The sequence below is a fragment of the Haliotis cracherodii genome, unplaced genomic scaffold, assembly GCF_022045235.1.
Source record: "Haliotis cracherodii isolate W230 unplaced genomic scaffold, xgHalCrac1.p SCAF_3, whole genome shotgun sequence".
Classification (NCBI taxonomy): domain Eukaryota; kingdom Metazoa; phylum Mollusca; class Gastropoda; order Lepetellida; family Haliotidae; genus Haliotis; species Haliotis cracherodii.
The window spans coordinates 56,078,862-56,102,813 of record NW_027266286.1 but is presented as its reverse complement, the minus strand read 5'-3'; the positions used below and the strand labels follow the sequence as shown (position 1 = coordinate 56,102,813).

General features: G+C 42.2%; 1 protein-coding gene across 1 annotated transcript in view; it reads right to left on the bottom strand.

The window, feature by feature from the left end:
• Window positions 1-23,952, bottom strand: part of LOC139475545 (serine-rich adhesin for platelets-like) — a 49,190-nt gene that overhangs the window by 6,111 nt on the left and 19,127 nt on the right. Inside the window, exons 2-12 of the mRNA XM_071258735.1 lie at window positions 14,976-15,114; window positions 11,517-11,648; window positions 10,282-10,374; window positions 4,992-5,756; window positions 4,272-4,416; window positions 3,642-3,717; window positions 2,668-2,907; window positions 2,186-2,239; window positions 1,720-1,894; window positions 906-1,103; window positions 124-220 (exon numbers count right to left, since the gene is read on the bottom strand). Coding sequence (XP_071114836.1) covers window positions 124-220; window positions 906-1,103; window positions 1,720-1,894; window positions 2,186-2,239; window positions 2,668-2,907; window positions 3,642-3,717; window positions 4,272-4,416; window positions 4,992-5,756; window positions 10,282-10,374; window positions 11,517-11,648; window positions 14,976-15,114 — 2,114 coding nt within the window. The remainder of the gene's footprint in view (window positions 1-123; window positions 221-905; window positions 1,104-1,719; window positions 1,895-2,185; window positions 2,240-2,667; window positions 2,908-3,641; window positions 3,718-4,271; window positions 4,417-4,991; window positions 5,757-10,281; window positions 10,375-11,516; window positions 11,649-14,975; window positions 15,115-23,952) is intronic.

Genomic DNA, 23,952 nt, shown 5'->3' with positions numbered 1-23,952 from the left:
GTTTAAAACTGTCATTAAACCAAAGGATAGCAAGCTGCATATTTCAAGAAATGATAACTTCAAACAACCATCTTTTTTCCAGGGGTCAGTTCTATGTGCGATGATATGTTTGCGTGAACTCACTTGTATGTTGTCCTGGAATCGAGACCAGTGACGAGAGCGACAGTCCTGTTACTTGAGACCAAGGCCATACATTTCTCATTGACATACACTCTGTAGCCTGGAAACAACATGTCATTCTTGTAGCAATATTCTTCTCAGGAAGTCATGCAACTAATGTATTTTGTCATTTTATATACAAATGTAAATTGCAACAATTTATGGCATATCAAGATAATTTATTTGTTATTGGAAATGAATTAATATGTGTTGATAGTGCACAAGGTTCAGTATACCACCAAATCATGTTAATCCACACAGTACCTGTAGAGTTACAAGTAGAATTACACTGACTACTAAAGTTTGGATGAAGGAACAATTGGACATGATAATTTGATTTAACACCGCTTTGAACAGTTTTCAGTTGTATTCCAACATTTATGCCTATATTTTTTCAACTTATCAAAACATATCAGTATTTTTGAAAATATTCAACAAGTGCAAGGTTCAATTTGAAATTAATGTTTTGCAAATGAGTCATTTGTAGCAGATTCCATGCAAAATGAATGTGTCCCTTGTCCTTGAAACATAAACTTGACCACAACAAACTCCATTATCCTTCTGAGATAGGACAACATTTTGCAAACTGACAGAGATGAAAAATCAAAAGTACCGGTACCTAAGTTGAGTCAGAGGTCATTTTTTCTCCAAGAAAGAAAAAAATAATGAAATAATGACCTTACTGTCACTTAAAGTTTGTCGTCATCATCAAATAGCAAGAAACCGTTCTCTATCGCCACACGTACCTATAATACTTCTGCTGGTGCTTTTTCCTGTCTCATCACTCAGCCTGGAGGTCTGCCAGTGCAGTATGATGGAGTTGTCACCCCTGTGTTCCAGGTGGAGCGCTCGAGGCGGGGTTGGAACGCCGAGCTGGGGCACCTGGCGGAAGTAACTTTCCTCCTCCTCAGAGGGGTAGGGGGACAGGGAGTGGGGGACACTACCTGCAAGAGACATGATGGTTATAGCCTACTACTGAAGAAATATTGTCCAAACTGTTTTAAAATTATAATCAAATTATTGTTGACACAAAATTGAGATGTCACATGACGAGTGTGCATGATGAAGGAGGCTCCTGGGGCCCTTGAGGTCTTCTGTGGTATTTGAATTTAGGTATCCACTTAGTCAGGGGCATACAAACTAGTGGCATATGTTATGCACAATGTTCCATGTCGTTGGGGAATGATGGCACCAAGCCTCTTATCAATGAAGTATGATTTGGTTGGTTCGTTGTTTTACGCCGCACTCAGCAATATTCCAGCTATATGACGGCGGTCTGTACATAATCGAGTCTGGACCAGACAATCGGGTGACTGATATCAGGAGCATCGATCCACGCAATTGGGATCGATGACATGCATCAACCAAGTCAGCGAGCCTGACCACCCAATCCCGTTAGTCGCCTTTTACGACAAGCATAGTCACCTTTTATAGCAAGCATGGGTTGCTGAAGACCTATTCTACCCCGTAATTTCCAGCTATATACATCTGTCTGTATAAATAACAACTTCTAGATCTAACATATTGGCTCCACACACATACTGAAAAGCATGAACTTACTCCATCGTCCCGAACAGGGTGTGCCGTCTGACTCCAGGCTCTCAAACTCCTCCACGTTGCCTGTGACGTGCAAGGAGCTTATCTCCTCCGCCTCCTGCCCCTGGGTGAGTGTGAAACAGCTACTGCGGAACACAGCACTGGAGACAGTGTCGAGAGCTTCCTTCAGCTGGGACACCTGGGTAACAACAGTGTTCATGAGAAAGTGAGTGAAGTGAATGAACAGAGCTGGGTTTAACACCGCGGAACACAGCACTGGAGACAGTGTCGAGAGCTTCCTTCAGCTGGGACACCTGGGAAACAACAGTGTTCATTGGACAGTGAGTGAAGTGAATGAATAGAGATGGCTTTAACACTGCGGAACACAGCACTGGAGACAGTGTCGAGAGCTTCCTCCAGCTGGGACACCTGGGTAACAACAGTGTTCATGAGAAAGTGAGTGAGGTGAGTGAATAGAGATGGCGTTAACACTGCGGAACACAGCACTGGAGACAGTGTCGAGAGCTTCCTTCAGCTGGGACACCTGGGTAACAACAGTGTTCATGAGAAAGTGAGTGAAGTGAATGAACAGAGCTGGGTTTAACACCGCGGAACACAGCACTGGAGACAGTGTCGAGAGCTTCCTTCAGCTGGGACACCTGGGAAACAACAGTGTTCATTGGACAGTGAGTGAAGTGAATGAATAGAGATGGCTTTAACACTGCGGAACACAGCACTGGAGACAGTGTCGAGAGCTTCCTCCAGCTGGGACACCTGGGTAACAACAGTGTTCATGAGAAAGTGAGTGAGGTGAGTGAATAGAGATGGCGTTAACACTGCGGAACACAGCACTGGAGACAGTGTCGAGAAAGTGAGAGCGAACTTGGTTTACCACCCCTTTAAACAATATAATAATACATTATGTCAGGTTAATGTTGAAAGGAACGTTTTCAAAAACATTGATCCACTGACCTGAGACTGTAGGCTGGCACAGGTCTTCTCCAGGTCGCGCTGTCTCTCCACATCTACAGGGCTGAAGGCTGACCGCAGCGTGGAGTCGGAGAGACGGTCCAGGGTGTCGGACCTGTCCATGCTACTGGACGTCCTCTGGCTACTGGAGACGGTCAGGAAGTGCTTGTTGTTGGAGTCGTGGGAGGATCGAAAGGACTGAGAGGCAAGGACCTCCGTCTTCCAGTTCTGAAGAGACTGAACCTGTGGACAGAAGAGTTAAAGGGTTAATATTTTTGTCAGCAACATTCAAGCTCTATCAGACTACTCTGACTGAACAGCTATATCACGGCTTCTAGAGCAGGGCCTACTTCCTTCAAGTGATCCTACCATTGTTATAACATATTGTCAGTCATGCAAAGTATAATAGGACAGACATAGTTTTATAATCCCTTTGTGTAGGTGGGACCTGGAACCACTTGCACAACCCGATCTTAGCGATAAGATGATCATAACTCCCATACTTTAACATAGGCTTACGATAGTCTTAGCACTAAGATAAGTTTTAGCAAGTGGGCCCCGTTCCACAAAGCGAACTTAGCACTAAGATGATCGTAAGTCCCATACTTTAACATAGGTTTACAATCATCGTAGCGCTAAGATCGCTTTGAGGAACGGGGCCCAGGTCATAGTTGGCTTCTGTCACTGAACATGCTCAGCCTAATAAGCCTAAGTCTTCATCGTTAAGGCTGTTGTGAATAAACATCTCATTTTTCCGCCCAATGATTATATTTAGTATACATGAATACATTTTAGGTTCTACATATAGCCTCTGTGGGAAATTAAGGGGTGTTCTGGGATCCTTTTTGTGTGCAGAGGATCTTGGGAACTACTTTTGAGTTATTTTTTTTAGGCTTATTCTTAATATGGAACAATGTAGTACATACATATCCTATCAACATGCTAGCACAACAAACTGCCTAAAGGCATATACACACCTCCTGCCACAGTGTCTTGATAGCCTCCATCTGAAGCGCTCGCAACTTCTTCTCTTCTGCGGACTGATGCTTGTGTCTGAAGTGAAATACCCTATTGAGCTACTGTTTTTAATGCTATCTTGTTTGTATGTTTGTTTGTTTATTTGATTTTTAATGCCACACTCAGCAATATTCCAGCTATATGATGGCAGTCTGTAAAGAATCAAGTCCAAACAAGACAATCCAGTGATTGACTTCATGACCATCGATCCACGTAATTGGGATACTATGATATGCATCAGCTAAGTCAGCGAGCCTGACCACCCGATCCTGTTAGTCGCCTCTTACAACAAGCATGGGTTGCTGAAGACCAATTCTAACCCGGATTCTTCACAGGACTTTAATGCTATCTAATCTGTTCAATGACTAAGTTTCAGTTCATTGACCAATAACCTTTCAATCAAAATATCCAATCCAGGATTATTAACAGCCATTGTTAATAGTTTTAACCAAAACATAACACAACATATGGGCTTAACACATTGTACCCACGTTGAGAACAGAACAAGAGTTATGACATTCCCATCACCCCAAAAAAAAGCAATGGATGTATACCGTACATATATATATGTGAAAATGTCCTCCACCCACCTCTCCAGCTCTGCCTTGAGGAGGACTATGTGGTCCTCTGCTCTCCGTGCTCGGATCTCCTTCCGGACCGCCACCACCTGGGGGTCATTCAGTCGCGTCACACACCCTCGCCACCACGCCTGTATCACTGAAGCGGCTCTCTGCTCTGTGGGCACAAGCAAGGATACAACCATAATGTGTAGTCTTACTCAAGAAACACTGTCTGTGACTTTAGCCACTATGAATATGAAACAGCTCATTATGAACACTAAAATCTATGTGCAAGGACAAGTTTAGGCTAGCAGACAAAGACATTTTGGGCACAAACTATCAAACATTGTGGAGGTGTGTATAAAAACCCAAACAATCCATATTTTCTCAGAATAAAGTGCAAATAACGGACTGGTCATTTCACAAAAGCATATAGTTTTGTTTTATTGGCACAGCATATTGGTATTATATGTAAACCCTTTCAATTTCAATAAATCATCAAACCAAACATTTAGCCATAACACAAACTCTCTCAGTAACTCGACAGTGATCCGTAAGAATGGTACAAGACAGCCTGCAACTTCAATCTTTGGTCCAAAACCTGAGTCAAGTAACCTTCTGTTCAGTCAAGCAAGCTCAGCTATAATAGTGCAAATCATAACACAAAAATCTACTGACGAGAATGCTAAGAGCCAAGTAGGTTAGCATGTTCTTGGTACACACTGGCAACAAGTCCTACATCCAACCAACCTTCACTTGTAGTATCCCCAAGCACAGCATCACTGCAGGGCCTCGACAGAAAGCCAGAGTCCCGAACACTACTTCCTGTATTGGACAAGGCTCTGTGTCTCCCTGCCTCCTCGAACTTCTCCAGATTTAATCTCCCTTTCACACTTTTACTGTCACTATTAACACCCTTGCTCTTGGCCTGACTGCCTACATCAGAGCGATTATTTGCCACAGGGATACCGCTCTTATTGGAGTCACTTTTCTCCTTCTTGTTAAACAGTCTAGCCTTCCTCTCCTCTATAGATGGAGTGGGTGTCCTCTGAGCTTTCCGAGCACCAACTTTGTCCTTGATCAGACTCAGTTCCTGCATGGGTACTTTATCCATGTTCTCTTGGTCGCTATGGTTACCCGCGTCTATGCTGGTATCGTAGTCCTGACTCTCGGCAGTAGGTGGTGTCGGTCTCCGAACACGTGTCGTTGGACCTGTTCCTGATGACTGTGGTGGAGAGAAGTCAAAGTTGGGTTTCAGGTGGCCTTTCACAATGCTCTGGTTTATTGGTTTGATCACCCGTCTCTCCAATGAGTCGTATTTGGTTTCTCGAGTATCCGCGACGCCTGTGGAGGGGCGTACGTTGTTTGAGGTGAGAGCGGAAATGAATGCTGCCGTGCCAGGGGTGGAGGCTGTTGGCGCAGTCATTGGGCGTTTCGTGGGAGAACCAGTCGCATCCACGGGAAGATAGATGGAGTCTGAATCTAACAGACTGGTGCTCCTTCCTGTCTCAAAATCTGGAAGGAAAATAGTTTCATCAGGATTTATCTCAGACTCCAAACTAAGTGGCATTGGAAGGCAAATTGGGAAAAAAAATTGAGATAGTTATCATGGTTAACATTTATACTAAGTTATCTTATAATAATTAGATCTACATCAAGTGCTTTTATGAGTTATCATGGTGTAATATTTGTACACCATTTCATATAATTATAGTTTAAAATTAACAACGCGTGTGGGTCCGACGTTGATTAATGTACAATTTGCATACTCGTATATGCAAGGGACCGACGTATGGTTCTCAGTAGGAAGTGACAACTTGGAGACGATGGCTTGTGGTATATACAGTTATACTTTATACATGTTGATATATACATACAAAAGACACTATGTGCCTGGTCAGCACATAGTGGTAGTGGTTGTTGTCTAGGTGCCCCGGAGCACCCAGCCTAACCCTAGTTAGGCTGAGGGTAAGGCCTTTCTTTCTCTCTATTCTCTCTGGACCAAGGCTTATATAGCCAAGGTCACCTGACATTTAGTAGTAATAAATATAAATGTAAACAGTAAATCATCAGTGACATACTTGCACATCCTGTTCAGGATGGCAGACGGTCGATGTACACAAAGATGGGGATTAACAATTAGGATTAGCATCTTATAAATAACAGCAATTGAGTGTTTCAAGGCATATAGATGTCATGGCTGCAGGGTAATGAGCCTTTGCAATCAAATGTTCTTCAGACAATGGGTGTCGTAAATCAGTCACCATGACAACTTCCCTCCGTTACGTGAAGCTTGGACCCCAAGCTTATATGAGTCCAAATTGATAGAGTTTTTTCACCAAGGAAAACAACCATGCAAATGTGAACAAAATCAGTTATATGAAATCCTTATGCAACAAATATATTTATGCAATGGCGGTATGAAAGTGATCATCTAGCCAATTTGAATTAGTGCCAGTTTGAAAACTAACCATGGGATCTTTGTAACGTGCAACTTCACTACAAGGTAATTACTGCTTTGCACAGATTCAATAAATATATCACTGAAGGTTCTTTGAATTCAGGAGTCTGGCTTGGCGGTGCGACTCAGTACCGAATAGTGATAATGAGTAATGTCATAAAAAGTACAAATTAAACATCTCAGCAAATATTTCGCATAAAGATATTTGAAACCAGGAGTCTAGCTTTACCGCGTGACTCAAACGGTACTTGTGGGTACTATTGCCCTTTTAAGTACAATGGGTGCTCTTCCCGTGTCTTTGACGGAGCTTGCCCAGATATTGTGGGTGCGATGCCCAAGAAAAAAAATCCTTAATTCCGACATCAAAATTCTGAAATGCTGAATACTGCTGTGCTGTTAATTACTTAATACTGACATAAAATAAACATATGTGTAGGGGTGGCTCACCCAAGAATATCCCTAATCTGAATTCAAAGTCCTAGACAATACATTCAATTTTGTACCAAACCGTGCACATTAATTACTTGTAACAAATGACAAATTTTGTCGTTTAGATCCTTGAAATTACGAGTCGAGCTTAGAGGTGTGACTCGATAACCCTACAGCTTAGGTTTGTCTGGGCCCTAGCTGCAACTATATGTCTGGCGTGGCCTGGAGACATTTCAAAGATTCCCTACACAATAACTTCAAAGATCTAGCTTGACTAAAGATGTAATTTGGAATATATTGCACACATACAAAACTGAATTTTGGAAAGACACATTTTGGCATTAATATACTGGCTTTGATTAAACATACCTGGTTGCACTATTCAACAGTCACACAATATATATCCTTGATTGAGTCCATGTATGTAAACACAAATTAGTAAGTCCCAATGAGATATCTTGTACACAGTGTCCATCTTGTAGGTGCCCGTGAGGCGGTTTCTGTATTGTGCAGGGTCTGCATGAAGATGGCTGTGGTCGGGTCTCTGTGGGATAGGCGTGTATACTTCTTTTCTTAGGTCATGTGCAGGAACGACATCTTGAAAGGGAAGTCTTAGCAGTGTTGCTAAGATATTCCAGCAGGGAAGGTTTGGGATCGGAGAACTTGTTCTTGATCGGAGGGGTTCTTGTTCTTTCTTTAATCTTGTTAAAGGCCATTTCTTCGTTCTTGGTGATTGGCCCCCACGAAGGTAGTATATACATTTAATAAGAGACTGTCACTTCCTACAGTTTTGTGAACCATATGCCATGCTGCAAAGAGGTACAGGAAAGGACAGACTAAGAAGTCTGTCATACCCGGATTCTCCACCAAATTATCATGGAACTGTTCTAGGTGAACAATACCTTCCAAATGACGTGCTGGTTTTCTTGGGGAATTAGTCAGCAAAGAGCCAGAGTCACAGGAGACTAATCACAATTTTATTTACAAGAACAATTAACAATTTACAATATACTTAGATAATAACTGAGGGTGCCACAGAGAGTCGGTACACACTCTGGGCTGTGGGAGAGAGGTCTGCTTTGTAAGAGAGTCAAACCCCTTCTCTGCTAGAACTTGGCTACAGTATGTATTTAATGAAAGTTTGAACAATAGAAAGGAATGTGATTGGTTGATACACGATTGGTTATGTCCTATGCTAAATGGATGGCTAGACAGAGGGGAATACTAAATCCTGTTTATCCTGTTGGGCTGGCACTAATCTTGTTGACATATTTACTGGATGCTTTGAAAGAGATTAGGGTGTCACTATAGATGAGCTTGTGTGGGAGCTAATCCTTAATGCCCTATAGACGAGCTTGTATGGGGGCTCTAATCCTTAATGAGTCTTAATTGAAGTAATGTTATTCTAATATACCCCGGTAGGTGATGACAGATATACTTAAATAAATATCCTTTGTCTGGGAGATGGGATCTTGATACCTTAGGCTAGCAACCATCTAAAAAGCTATAACTGAAACTACTGATATTTTATATATGCATTTTACCTGATGATAATTATTACTTGCTAAACTATAATTATATGAAATGGTGTACAAATATTACACCATGATAACTCATAAAAGCACTTGATGTAGATCTAATTATTATAAGATAACTTAGTATAAATGTTAACCATGATATATTGTTCAAAATTGGATCTTGATAATGTCCTTCTTTTCCATAATCATGAGGAATTGGGAAATGTTAAATTCAAATGGGGAATTTATGCTGCAGACTTGAGAATTCGGCCTGTGAGCAGGTGTAAATCTCTGACTAAATACTGACAATTGCCCAAAGTAAACTTAATACTGTGATCGAACATAAAAAACTAGAACATGTTTCAATATTATCTTAAATACAGGAACGTTAGTACATTGTCTTACTGTAAGTTAGCTAGTCATATTTACTATTTATTGATCTCAGTTATATCACAGCGTGCCATCTTAATGTGGGAGGTAATCCTATAGGTAGACATGTCATAAATGTTTACGACTGTGGTGATCGAAACCCACAAGCTTGGTGCTAATACCCCCGGGATCATTATCACTACAAATCTGGGCTCCGTTCCCAAAAGCGATCTCAGCACTACAATGATCGTACGCCTATGTTAAGGTATTGGAGGTAAGGTACAATCACATTAGCGCTAAGACCACTTTGTGGAATGGGGCCAGGGTTTTGAAGCCAAAATCAGCCGATTCTTTCATGACTTAGTGGCTGAACTCTACACAGCCATATTCCACTCCTTACATAACATGGCCCATGCCCTCTTAACTGACAAGAGAAATGAGGATGCTGATCTTTTTCGCACAGCTTCAGATAATTGTGAACATCTGTGAGTGAGTGAATGAGTTAAAATTTTAAGTCACATTGGCAATATTTCAGCCATATCGTGAACATCTGTGAATATGAAGGGCACGGACCAGAAATCAAGTCCCCAGAAATCAAGTCCCCAGTAATAGAGTACTGTAGAAACATATTCTAACTAGATATGGGTATTGGACATTTAAAGTGTATCACAATATTTTGCAATGCACAAGGCCGTATTGCGATACGTATCGGGATATATATTGTATAATTATAAATTTTGACTTCAGCAGCACTCTGATATATTATGGCATGAACTGAAGTTCATAAACGGAACAAAACAAGATGCTGGTACAACATGATGTTTACACAGTCAATAAATACGCAGCCATCTCGCGCCCCCGGATGCATACTGCGGGGCAGCGAAGGCATTTGGCAAGATAATAACATTTAAAAATCCCTATTTGACATCACCTGATCTGTCGAGCATGAAAAATTGATATGGTGATATGTATCGTGGAAAGACTAAACTGATATATTTACTGATATAATGAAAATACTGCACACCCTTAATTCCAACCCAGGTCCCACTGAGATAGCAAAATAAAAAACATGCAATATTTTCAAGGAAACCTTCATTTATAAATTTTTACCTTCATTCATAATCTTAACATGATAATATGTGTGAAGGATGGATGTCATGGTAGCAGATCAAAGAAATTTCAAGGACACGCTTGTATGGTTGTACAAGTAGTCTTCAAACACATTCAACCTAAAGGATTCTGTACACCAAGTGTTAGTACTGACCATCAGCTGAGACGTCCTGCACCACCAGGTCCTCACCACTACGCGGGGACCGGGATGAAGTCCGGCTGCTGAAGCTGGACTCCTCCTGGACACCTGGGACACAAGGTAGCCATAGCAACATGGGACAACAAGAGAAGGTCACATAGTGGAGGTAGTCAGGGAACAATAGTGAATGACACGTTTTTTGCAGGGTACATGATATCTAGGCTTACCAGCCCATGGTGTGAGTGAGTGTGGTTTTACACCGCTTTTAGCAATATTCCAGCAATATCACGGCAGGTGACACCAGAAATGGGCTTCACACATTGTACCTATGTGGGGAATCGAGCCTGGGTCTTCGGCGTGACAAGCAAACACTTTGACCACTAGGCTACACCACCACCCCTCAACACATAGAGCCTATGAGTTGTTAGCTACAGATTCTTAGTAATAAAGTCCCAAGCTTAAGGATGAAAGGATAGAGTCCATCAAGTCATATCAGATTATGTGTTTGACAGAAGGGTTTCAACATCAGATCCTAAACTCAGAGCTTTTGAACTCTCAGTAACTGACTGAGGTTTGTTTGTTTGTTGTTAAACGCCGCACTCAGCAATATTCCAGCTATATGACGGCAGTCTGTAAATAATCGAGTTTGGACCAGACAATCAAGTGATTGACATCATGAGCAACGATCCACACAATTAGTGAGTGAGTGAGTACTGTTTTACGCCGCTTTTAGCAATATTCCAGCTATATCACAGCGGGGGACCCACACAATTAGGATACGATGACATGCATCAACCAAGTCAGAGGGCCTGTCCATCCGATCCCGTTAGTCGCCTTAAACGACAAGCATAGTCGCCATTTAAGGCAAACATGGGTTGCCGAAGGCCTATTCTAGCCCGGTCAACACGGGTCAACTGACTGAGAACCTACTGAGATCTGAAAACCAACAGCCCCAGACCTAATGAACTATGTCCTGGACTATCCCATTGATCAATCTTCTATTAATTGTTTAAATGTTACTAATGACATGTGGAAAGCAACGTTTCCTTTAATAACGTGATGCAAGATACACTCCTTGTCAATGATCATTTCCAAAAGAACATATTAAGAAGCTTCACGAAGTCACTTCCAAAATATATGACCCATTAGACATGTCCTTTCATCACTTCATTAACACAACCAATTTGTACATATTAGGTACCAGAACTGTTCTCATATGAATGGGCCGACCATAAAAGCTGGCTACATACTTGTCCATGCTGTGACTGGGTGCCTGTACGTGTCTATAGGTGCTGGTCTGTGAGCATCCCGTGGGGATGGCAGAGAGGCTGGACTAGTCTGGGAGCACTGCCGTGGAGAGTTATTGTTCCGAGGTGACTCCCCTGAAACAGAAGGTAATCCTAACACAGCCTCCTTCGGATAAGACATGACTATTTACAATAAGGCTTAAAAAAAACACCAAAAAAAACCATGGTTCTCAGGCAAAGACTTTTGACAATATAGTGCGAGAGGGGTGTGGTATTTTTCATATTTTTGCCAAATAACCATGACTGTAACCAAATAATAGGATTTTAATTTTTTTTTAAAAATGGAAACAAACACAAAACATGCAGTAGATGCGGTGCCTGAGAACCAAGACTATTATTGTTTTAGCCTAACTCACATCACGAGTGAGTGAGTGAGTGAGTGAGTGAGTGAGTGAGTGAGTGAGTGAGTAAGTGAGTGATTTCCGTCCCTGATAAAATAGTTTTAATAAGTTTACCACTTCAGAGAAACCCATTTGCTATGGTGCTGAGAAACCAAGGAAATATTCTCTCTTACACCGTAAACCAAAAGTCATCCTTGGACGGTCATTATCCGATTCATATTGTAACTCTATCTGAACAAATGTACTTGTATGTACTACTGACTGAACCATCACATCACAAGTCAAGTTATCACTTCACATCACAAGTCAAGTACTGACTTCACATCACAATTCATCAGACTTCACATCACAACTCATCAGACTTCACATCACAATTCATCGGACTTCACATCACAACTCAAGTACTGACTTCACATCACAACTCAAGTACTGACTTCACATCACAATTCATCAGACTTCACATCACAACTCAAGTACTGACTTCACATCACAACTCAAGTACTGACTTCACATCACAACTCATCGGACTTCACATCACAACTCAAGTACTGACTTCACATCCCTGGTTCTCCTCAGGTAGTAAAGTCCTCACTTCACAAGGTGCTTCAGGACCATCTACAGACTGGCAACTTATAACAAGTGGTTCTATACATCTGTGCAGGGGGACTGTATATTATGGGGACAATATTGGAGTTCACATTAGGAACAAGTAACCCTACCTGACATGATTCTGGCTTGTACTTAACCATTCCTTGATATCAGAGACAGTCTCAACAATAGGGGAAATGACAAGCACCAAATTGAATTCAATTTATCACCCATGGCAATTTAATACAGTACCCATCGTCTGGCTAAAAGTCCTAAATATGGCCTTGATTGTTGTATACTTATCTTCATAAGTACACAATGTAGATAATCCTCTTGAACCATACACTTCTTGTCTACTGGGTGACATTGAATAATAGCTGGAATGTAAACCAGGCCAATACACCTTGGTGGAACCTCTGGGTCTTACAGGGCAGATCACAGGCCACTGACTTTCCACAAAGGGTAAGTCTTCCTTTGTTGGGAGAGCAGGTCTTCATTTGGGAGGACGGTGACACAATGGTCTTGATAATCAACTAGGTATTCACCTGAAGAGGTCTAGGTTGAAAATCTGCTCTGGCTTAAAAGTACAAATGACGTTTATGATATAACACTCACTTACAAACTGCCACACAAGGAGTCCCGACAGGTCCACAGCAATCTGCTGCTACAGTCTCATTCAAACAATTGTTATGTTCTGTACAGTTCCAACTCATTGAGGGGGCACAGGTGGCCCAGTCGTCTAAGGCGCCGCAATTCGCTGAGTTGCATCCAGAAATGCCAGAAACCTATGATTGTGGGTTTGAATCCCAGTTCACCCTGATTATGTTTCTAGGTTTGTCAGCAACATACCCATGCAACAATATTTGAGGTCACTAAAAATCTTTATCATCTATTTGTATAAGATTATATACAAAAATAACTTCAACAAAAAATATTCTTGAAAACTATGAGACCGCTGTTGGAAATGAAGGAATACATGCTGATCAAGAAACAAATATTGTACTTTCGAAACGAACAGTCTCGAGTTAATTGAGAAATTTACAGTTTATAATGAAACATTTTTTAGAGAATAACAAACGGAGTGATAAAAACTCCATAAATGACCATCTGTCATCATTTTGCTTTGTCCATGTGGAACTGATGTAAAAAGGATGTCAATAGTTTGTGTATGGGGCAGACACTTCAAACAAAGGGAGACTATTTGCAAGGAGGTAACTCTTATTAGTTCATAAAAGTGAGTGAGTGAGTATGTTTTACGCCACTTTTAGCAATATTCCAGCAATATCACGGCGGGGGACACCAGAAATGGGCTTCACACATTGTACCCATGTCGGGAATCGAACCCGGGTCTTCGGCGTGATGAGCGAACGCTTTAACCACTAGGCTACCCGACCGCCCCTAGTTCATAAAATTTCATTGCAGTGAAATATCATGTGTTATAGTCACTGCAAATAAAATATCCCTTTTCTCAACTTCAGAAAACTCAGTCTTAAACACTGAAGTATATAATAAATTAAGCCTTCTCTGTGATGAACAGAACGTTGACTGATGATAAACAGGGTACACAATTACACACTAAACTTTGCCCAAAGCCACAGATGACCACTCTGAAAGTGAGTTGGGTGTAATGCCCATTTTGAACATTACTTCAGTAATATCACAGCATGTTAGCTTGAGGGAGGAAAGGCCAATTGATGCATGTATCTATACGTTGACCTTTTGGTGAAACCATTGAGAACATATATGGTGCTGACAAATCAAGAAACATTGTCAGGGCGTATCTGGGATTGGAACCCATGATCATAGGTTTTGATGAGCAAAGGGTGTGAACTCTGCACAGCAGCCTGGAAGACATACCAGCCCCTCCCCCTTGACTGATGGTCACAATTACATTAGTAGAATCAGTTTCTGGTGTATGTTTGGTAGAGGCGCTTGACATGCAGCTGATGATTTATTGGCTAGCCTACTTCCCTACACGTCTTGGTTGAGAGAATGACACCACACCTGACACTGACAGTGCTGAGCTTCTACCGATTGAGTGAGTGAGTGGGAACAGTTTTACGCCGCTTTTAGCAATATTCCAGCAATATCACGGCACGGGACACCAGAAATGGGCTTCACACATCGTACCCATGTGGGGAATCGAACCCAGGTCTTTGGCGTGACGAGCAAACACTTTAACCACTAGACTACCCCTCCACCTCTCAACCCATAGAGCCTATGAGTTGTAAGCTGCAGATCCTTAGTAATAAAGTCCCAAGATTAAAGATGAAAGGATAGAGTCCATCAAGTCATATCAGATAATGTGTTGGACAGAAGGGTTTCAACATCAGATCCTAAACTCAGAGCTTTTGAACTCTCAGTAACTGACTGAGATTTGTTGGTTTGTTGTTTAACGCCACACTCAGCAATAGTCCAGCTATATAACTGCAGTCTGTAAATAACTGACATTCTATGGAAGAAGTTCACTCACCTGATGTGTCAAGTGACCGGGGTGAGCGGGACGTGAGTGAGTCTGATCTGACTGGACGTGTCTGGGTTTGAAGCTGGTTCTGATGGTACCGTTGTTTGCTCAGGATACGTCCAAGTTTAGCATCTTCCTCTGTCTTTAGCTGGAAAAAGAGACAAAACACTCAAACTGTGTATTAACCACAAGCATTGGGAACTTGGAACCCATTTTTCTCTTGAGACCGGACAGAAGTCGCCCCTTACGACACACACAGGGCACTAGGGAACTATTCTTGGGCAGTTGAATGGAATACAAACATTGTGTTGGTTAGGATAATAATAACCCATCTTTCCAAATATGCCATCCTTTGTTTTTACGACCTGGGTTAGAATGCAATGCCACAAATTCTTTTAAGAGATGAGCTTATCACAGGAATCTGTTTTACTTCCGGAATCAAGAGACTCAAGTGATTTCTCCGAGTTGTTATAGTGAGTATGGTTTTACACCGCTTTTAGCAATATTCTAGCAATATCACGGCAGGGGACACCAGAAATGGGCTTCACGCACTTTACCCATGTTGTGAATAGAACCCGGGTGTTTGGCGTGACAAGCGAACGCTTTAACCACTAGTCTTCCCCAGCGCCCTCCGACTTGTTATAGCTGACATATAATTTCTCAATAACTTTGCATAGTGACCTATAGTTGCGTTAGTTTTACTTGTCTAACGTGCACGTTCAGAATGCCCTATTAATTCCTGGCTCAGACAACTGGAACAACAATAGCATGACATCAACATAATGGTTTAATCCCAGTAATATACACAGGTATCACCTAGAAAGGTGATTCTGCTACATTAACATACCACATTTTACAATTGCAATAAGGAAAATCAAAAGTGACAAAAAACTTTTAGTTGGGACTAAGCCATACCAGTCACATCAGTAAATGCATTAGTGCTGGCACGGGTGGCCCAGTCGTCTAAGGTGCCGCGATTCGTTGTGCAGAGATGCATCCCTTGGGCACGCCAGAAACCTATGATTGTGGTTTCGAATCCCAGTTCACCCATATTATGTTTCTAGGTTTGTCAGTTTGTCCGTGTTCGTGGATTTCACCGAAGTGGTAAACGTCTGAGACCTGCATCACTTCGGGCTTTCCTCCCACATTAAGCTGACACGCCGTGATATAACTGGAATACTGTTAAAAGCGGCGTTAAACCCAACTCACTCACTCATTAGGTCTGGGACGGGTGACTCAGGTACTCGGGTTGGGTGGGTCCTGAGTAGGACCCGGGTACCCACAGGACAACCCAGAACCTTGGTTTGTCACGTGATATATTGTTTAATCAAAAAACTTATCTAGAACTAATGTTCACATTTCTTTCTGACTATGCACACATTCCCCCTGACTTTCATGTGTTTGAATAAAAATTAAACTCTTTGTATGCATAACCAGATCGTTTTATACCTATATCTAAATACATTTTTCCAGGGCTACGATCAAACTATTCCCAACCGGACATTTCGTACCTATCTCTTGATACCTACAGTGGGTACCCGAATAGGGTCAGGTAATAGGGGGGTGGGTACCTGGGTAGTAAATTTGGACCCGTCCCAGCCCTAAAACACATATATCATACGCTAACTTCAAAACAGTTGTTTGCAATTCAGTATTCACTATGTTTCATCTCATCATCTGGAAACAAACACAGGTTGCATCTACTACAGGGGTAGTTTCATCATGTCAATAAATTTAGTGAACTTACTGCTATTTATCAATAAATAATGAATACTATATGACCCTGATAAAACATTTCATATATTGTGACGTACAAGGGATTATCTCCCAAACAGTAATGTATTACCGGTAATAAACAGCATCCTATTGTTCTAGCTGTCAGGTGCGGATCAAATTTAACATCAGTCACAAACAGAAATGTCGTTACAGGTGAATATTTACCGCAATTATTCAATCTTTGTTTGAAGGGTCTTTCTATTCTTGCCATTTTCAACTGAGTCAATGAAAAGAGTTGCGGTGTGAATATTGACGTCTCATTGATTTCTGTCACCTGACATGCATCAAAAATGCATTTCAACATGCACCACTGAAATGCATTAACTGTTTGTTTGTTTGTTTGTGTCATCATCAGTGATTCAAGAAGCCAGCTACGGTTTTGACTCAAGGGCAGAATGACTTTCATATAAATAAATGATTTGTTGTTGAAACAGCCCTGTAAGAATTCCAGAAAAATCAGCAAATCACAAAATTCTTGTATTTATCTGCTGTGGAATTCATTAAATTCATTGCAGAAGTTTAACATGTGAGGTGAAAGCTTTATACATGTAAACAGATATATATTTTGTTTTGAAGGTAAGTATACTTTTGTATTATTGGTTAGCGAAAGTGCACGTCTGTATGTCTCCAAGAATGCCTGGCATAAAACTACAAACATCATGGAAATTCAGCTTAAAAGTTTGCAGAATGTTGTGCAAAATTATCAAAATTTGTTTGGAGAATTTACAAAAATAGACATCAATTTTTTTAATTTTTGCCCACCGAATACAGCAGGGACTGATGGAAAAGCAGCATTCTGGGCCACAGTCTCTTGAGGCTACTTCCTCAACTTGGCTCTTAGCATCACTTTCAACAGAGTTTAATATTATTATATGGAGGACTATAATTAGCTGAGCTTACTAGAACAAACAGACTTTTACTACCATATTCAGGTTTTGGGCTAGCATCTTCCTAAGGCAAGTGTGTCCACTAGCCTATATCAAAGCCTAGTTTCTACCCTTGCCACATCGAGGCGTGACTTTTCTAGCCTCGACCCTGGTACCACCTTGCTTAGATCACGAGTTGTGCCCCTTGTAATGAAAATGCAAAATCCAATGAGATCGCAGTTCTAATCAAGTAAAGCTTCACAAAAAGTGAGACTCCTATATGGGACGACCTCGTCGATCAGATAATGAAAACATTCACAATTTCATCCCTGACACAAAAACATAGGCAATGGTTTGGGGGTTTAAAAAATGAAAACGACGTGTCAACAAAAACAGGCAGCAGTAAATCACTGTCATAGGAAGGTATACCAGTTGTGGATGTGGATTTTGTGAAATGTTCTCTGATTGCATTAGCGATATGTGCGATAGTCCAATCATATTTAGCAAAGGAAAGGGGGCTTGATATGGCAAGGGTGGAAACAAGACTTTGATATAAAGTCTAGTGGACGCTCTTGCCTCGGGAAGATGTGGACTAGTGGTATGTTGCAGACTGGAGCAACACTCTGCATGTGTCATGGTGGTTTTATTTAACAGAAATCACCTCACCAACTATCATGGCTTTAATAAGTAGTCGAAAGTTATCAGTCTTCATCAATTTGAGACTATTATGTAAGACAATCAGATATGCCAGGGATCTACCAAGGATTTCAACCTCAGGCAACTATGGCATGGAAATTGAGGGAAATGGCATTGTTTTCTTTAAAATGGAATTTTTTGTAAAGTTCTGAATGTCTTTAAGCCAAAGGTATCTCAATATTACATTCAATACAGTAAGTACTGAGTATGGAAGCCCTTTCTCTTCTCCTTGCTGTCCACAAAACCTCTTGTATATTCTTGTTCTTCAGTTGTTATAATTATAACCATCTGTAATGGGAAATTTAAATTCTGGGTTTTCAACCAATATGTGCATTAAACCTAAGGCCAATTATCAGCCTCTAGGAATGATAAATATGTGCATGCATGACAGTAAGGTTTTGACTGAAACGTCTCTCTACATGGTAGACATATTTGAGGTGAAGGTGAGGTGATGGTGAAGGTGAGGTGAAATGGGGTTTAACGTGGCGTCCACTTTTATTGCACTTATATGGCGTGCGTGCGTGTGTGTGTGTGTCTGCTTGTACTAGTCCAGACTGATGCTATATTATAGTGCTAGCTCACTGAGATACCATGCCGCAGTTTAACATGAATACCCCATTCAGACACAGTCTACTGACTCCGTGCCCACCAGTCCTTGTTTTATCCCCTTAATGCCAACCGCCAGACAGCTTAACAACAAGTACCATCTTTTAACGTCTTTGGCGATCAAACCCCTGACCTTCCGCTCTTCGGGCGCACGCTCTACAACTAGACCACGGAGCCAGTCTAGACATCTTTGAAAAAAGTACCAATCACATAAATAACTGTTAGAAATATAAGTGTGACTAACTGTAGAAATATTCCATTACAAATCCCCTGTGTTGTCAAGTGAGTTTCATGTACACACACATCGGTTTTAAAGACCCCATAGTCTTCCGAGTGACTACAGTTATGTCTATACACGCTGACTGAGATACAATACGGTGGAAATGTACTTTGCTACTATATATATGCTGAGCCTATGAGTGGTTGTGTGTGTTGTGTTGGCCTTGAAGTAAGTGGCAGGAGACCACCTGGCTGTACAAACACAGCTTGGAGACCACGCTGAGGGACAAGGATTGGTTCATGATCTATACACTGCTTATAGGAAGTCAACAGGCTCAAACTGAAGGGGGAGGGCTGAACGTAGGGATTATAGTATTGATCGCACATAGGAGTGAGGGAGTGAATGGAGTGAGGAGTGAATGAAGGAGGGAGGGAGGGAGTGAATGAAGGAGTGAGTGGAGTGAATGGAGGGGGAGGAGTGAATGAAAGAGCGAGAGGAGTGAATGAAGGAGTGAGAGGAATGAGTGAAGGAGTGAATGAAGTAGGGACGAGTGAATGAAGGCGTGAATGAAGGAGGGAGAGGAGTGCATGAAGGAGTGAAAGGAGTGAATGAAGGAGTGAGAAGAGTGAATGAAGGAGTGAATGAAGGAGGGAGAGGAGTGAATGAAAGAGTGAATGAAGGAGTGAGTGGAGTGAATGAAGGAGTGAGAAGAGTGAATGAAGGAGTGAATGAAGGAGGGAGAGGGGTGAATGAAGGAGTGAATGAAGGAGTGAGTGGAGTGAATGAAGGAGTGAGAAGAGTGAATGAAGGAGTGAATGAAGGAGGGAGAGGAGTGAATGAAGGAGTGAATGAAGGAGTGAGTGGAGTGAATGAAGGAGTGAATGAAGGAGGGAGGAGTGAATGAAGGAGTGAATGAAGGAGTGAGAGGAGTGAATGAAGGAGGGAGGAGTGAATGAATGAGTGAATGAAGGAGGGAGAGGAGTGAATGAAGGAGTGAGAGGAGTGAATGAAGGAGTGAATGAAGGAGGGAGAGGAGTTAGAGGAGTGAATGAAGGAGGGAGAGGAGTGAATGAAGGAGTGAATGAAGGAGTGAGAGGAGTGAATGAAGGAGTGAATGAAGGAGGGAGAGGTGTGAATGAAGGAGTGAGAAGAGTGAATGAAGGAGGGGGAGGAGTGAATGAAGGAGGGAGAGGTGTGAATGAAGGAGGGAGGAGTGAATGAATGAGTGAATGAAGGAGTGAGAGGAGTGAATGAAGGAGTGAATGAAGGAGGGAGAGGAGTGAATGAAGGAGTGAATGAATGAGTGAATGAAGGAGAGGAGTGAATGAAGGAGTGAATGAAGGAGGGAGAGGAGTTACTGAATGAATAAGTGAATGAAGGAGTGAGAGGAGTGAATGAAGGAGGGAGGAGTGAATGAATGAGTGAATGAAGGAGGGAGAGGAGTTAGAGGAGTGAATGAAGGAGTGAGAGGAGTGAATGAAGGAGTGAATGAAGGAGGGAGAGGAGTTAGAGGAGTGAATGAAGGAGGGAGAGGAGTTAGAAGAGTGAATGAAGGAGTGAGGAGTGAATGAAGGAGTGAATGAAGGAGTGAATGAAGGAGTGAGAGGAGTGAATGAAGGAGTGAATGAAGGAAGGAGAGGAGTGAATGAAGGAGTGAGAGGAGTGAATGAAGGAGTGAATGAAAGAGGGAAAGGAGTTAGAGGAGTGAATGAAGGAGGGAGAGGAGTGAATAAAGGAGTCAGAGGAGTGAATGAAGGAGTGAATGAAAGAGGGAAAGGAGTTAGAGGAGTGAATGAAGGAGGGAGAGGAGTTAGAAGAGTGAATGAAGGAGTGAGAGGAATGAATGAAGGAGGGAGAGGAGTGAATAAAGGAGTGAGAGGAGTGAATGAAGGAGTGAATGAAAGAGGGAAAGGAGTTAGAGGAGTGAATGAAGGAGGGAGAGGAGTTAGAGGAGTGAATGAAGGAGGGAAAGGAATTAGAAGAGTGAATGAAGGAGTGAGAGGAGTGAATGAAGGAGTGAATGAAGGAGTGAATGAAGGAGTGAGAGGAGTGAATGAAGGAGTGAATGAAGGAAGGAGAGGAGTGAATGAAGGAGTGAGAGGAGTGAATGAAGGAGTGAGAGGAGTGAATGAAGGAGGGAGAGGAGTGAATAAAGGAGTGAGAGGAGTGAATGAAGGAGTGAATGAAAGAGGGAAAGGAGTTAGAGGAGTGAATGAAGGAGGGAGAGGAGTTAGAGGAGTGAATGAAGGAGTGAGAGGAGTGAATGAAGGAGTGAATGAAGGAGGGAGAGGAGTTAGAGGAGTGAATGAAAGAGGGAAAGGAGTTAGAGGAGTGAATGAAGGAGGGAGAGGAGTTAGAGGAGTGAATGAAGGAGGGAGAGGAGTTAGAAGAGTGAATGAAGGAGTGAGAGGAGTGAATGAAGGAGTGAATGAAGGAGTGAATGAAGGAGTGAGAGGAGTGAATGAAGGAGTGAATGAAGGAAGGAGAGGAGTGAATGAAGGAGTGAGAGGAGTGAATGAAGGAGTGAATGAAGGAGTGAGAGGAGTGAATGAAGGAGGGAGAGGAGTGAATAAAGGAGTGAGAGGAGTGAATGAAGGAGTGAATGAAAGAGGGAAAGGAGTTAGAGGAGTGAATGAAGGAGGGAGAGGAGTTAGAGGAGTGAATGAAGGAGGGAGAGGAGTTAAAAGAGTGAATGAAGGAGTGAGAGGAGTGAATGAAGGAGTGAATGAAGGAGTGAGAGGAGTGAATGAAGGAGTGAATGAAGGAAGGAGAGGAGTGAATGAAGGAGTGAGAGGAGTGAATGAAGGAGTGAATGAAGGAGTGAGAGGAGTGAATGAAGGAGTGAATGAAGGAGGGAGAGGTGTGAATGAAGGAGTGAGAAGAGTGAATGAAGGAGGGGGAGGAGTGAATGAAGGAGGGAGAGGTGTGAATGAAGGAGGGAGGAGTGAATGAATGAGTGAATGAAGGAGTGAGAGGAGTGAATGAAGGAGTGAATGAAGGAGGGAGAGGAGTGAATGAAGGAGTGAATGAATGAGTGAATGAAGGAGTGAGAGGAGTGAATGAAGGAGTGAATGAAGGAGGGAGAGGAGTTACTGAATGAATAAGTGAATGAAGGAGTGAGAGGAGTGAATGAAGGAGGGAGGAGTGAATGAATGAGTGAATGAAGGAGGGAGAGGAGTTAGAGGAGTGAATGAAGGAGTGAGAGGAGTGAATGAAGGAGTGAATGAAGGAGGGAGAGGAGTTAGAGGAGTGAATGAAGGAGGGAGAGGAGTTAGAAGAGTGAATGAAGGAGTGAGAGGAGTGAATGAAGGAGTGAATGAAGGAGTGAATGAAGGAGTGAGAGGAGTGAATGAAGGAGTGAATGAAGGAAGGAGAGGAGTGAATGAAGGAGTGAGAGGAGTGAATGAAGGAGTGAATGAAGGAGTGAGAGGAGTGAATGAAGGAGAGAGAGGAGTGAATAAAGGAGTGAGAGGAGTGAATGAAGGAGTGAATGAAAGAGGGAAAGGAGTTAGAGGAGTGAATGAAGGAGGGAGAGGAGTTAGAAGAGTGAATGAAGGAGTGAGAGGAATGAATGAAGGAGGGAGAGGAGTGAATGAAGGAGTGAGGGAATGAATGAAGGAGGGAGGAGTGAATGAAGGAGGGAGGAGTGAATGAAGGAGGGAGGAGTGAATGAAGGAGTGAGAGGAGTGAAAGTGTAAATGATGGAGGGAGATCGAGACATGAATGAAGGAGTGAGAGGTGGTGTTGTGATTAGTGAGAGGAGTGAGTGAGTATGGTTTTATGCCGCTTTAAGCAATATTCCAGCAATATCACGGCAGGGAACACCAGAAATGGGCTTCACACATTGTACATGTCAGGAATCGAACCAGCATCTTCAGCATGACGAGCGAATGCTTTAACTAATAGGCTACCCGAGCGCCCTAGGGGAGAGAGGAGTGAATGAAGGCGTGAGAGGTCAGTGAGTGCACAGTCACAAGGTGCACAAATGTTGATCTACCAAAGAACGGCCCACCGTGGGAATTGTGACCTACATACACCACCATCTTGGATGCCATGCGCCATGTCATGTTGCTCCAGACAAAAGGTGATAATCCAAAAGAACTAATTAGTCAAGGACAATGTGTCTCTCGGGGAGATATGCACCATTTCCGATGTGACCATGTATATATTGTTAAACACTACAGCTGTGTGACGCTGAGTCATTGTGGCTCACATCCTTTCCTGCTATTGTCAAGAATATATACATTTTGGTTCGGATAATAATGGGTCTAATCATCATCATCATCATCATCATCATCATCATCGTCATCACCGTCGTCATCGTCATCATCATCATCATAATCATCATCACCATCTTTTCGTCGTCGTCGTCATCATCATCATCATCATCATCATACAATATTAATCACAATATTAATCATAATTAGACTCAAAAGGGTGCATGCTTCTGTAATGGCAAAAGAATGCAAACACAAATATACTACCAGGGTTTGACTTTGACTTACAAAACTTGAGGTCAGGGGACTCCCAATAATTACTTTGGAGGGTCCTTGCAGGCAATATGAGGGGCCTGTAAAGTAATGATATGGTGTAGTGTACTGTACATCTTGATCATGACTTTAGAGCCAGGAGTGAATCAATGATCAGGTGGCCAGTGGTAATTACTGATGGATGAAATAACACCGATCACTGTTGATGCATGCGCTGTAGGTACAATGAGTATTATTGTGTGTCCCTTGGGACGCAGTATATTTGTTTTCTACGTCCATTCTCTACATTTGTGTGTACTGGAGGCACATTTGTGAGTCATGTAAAACCCTGT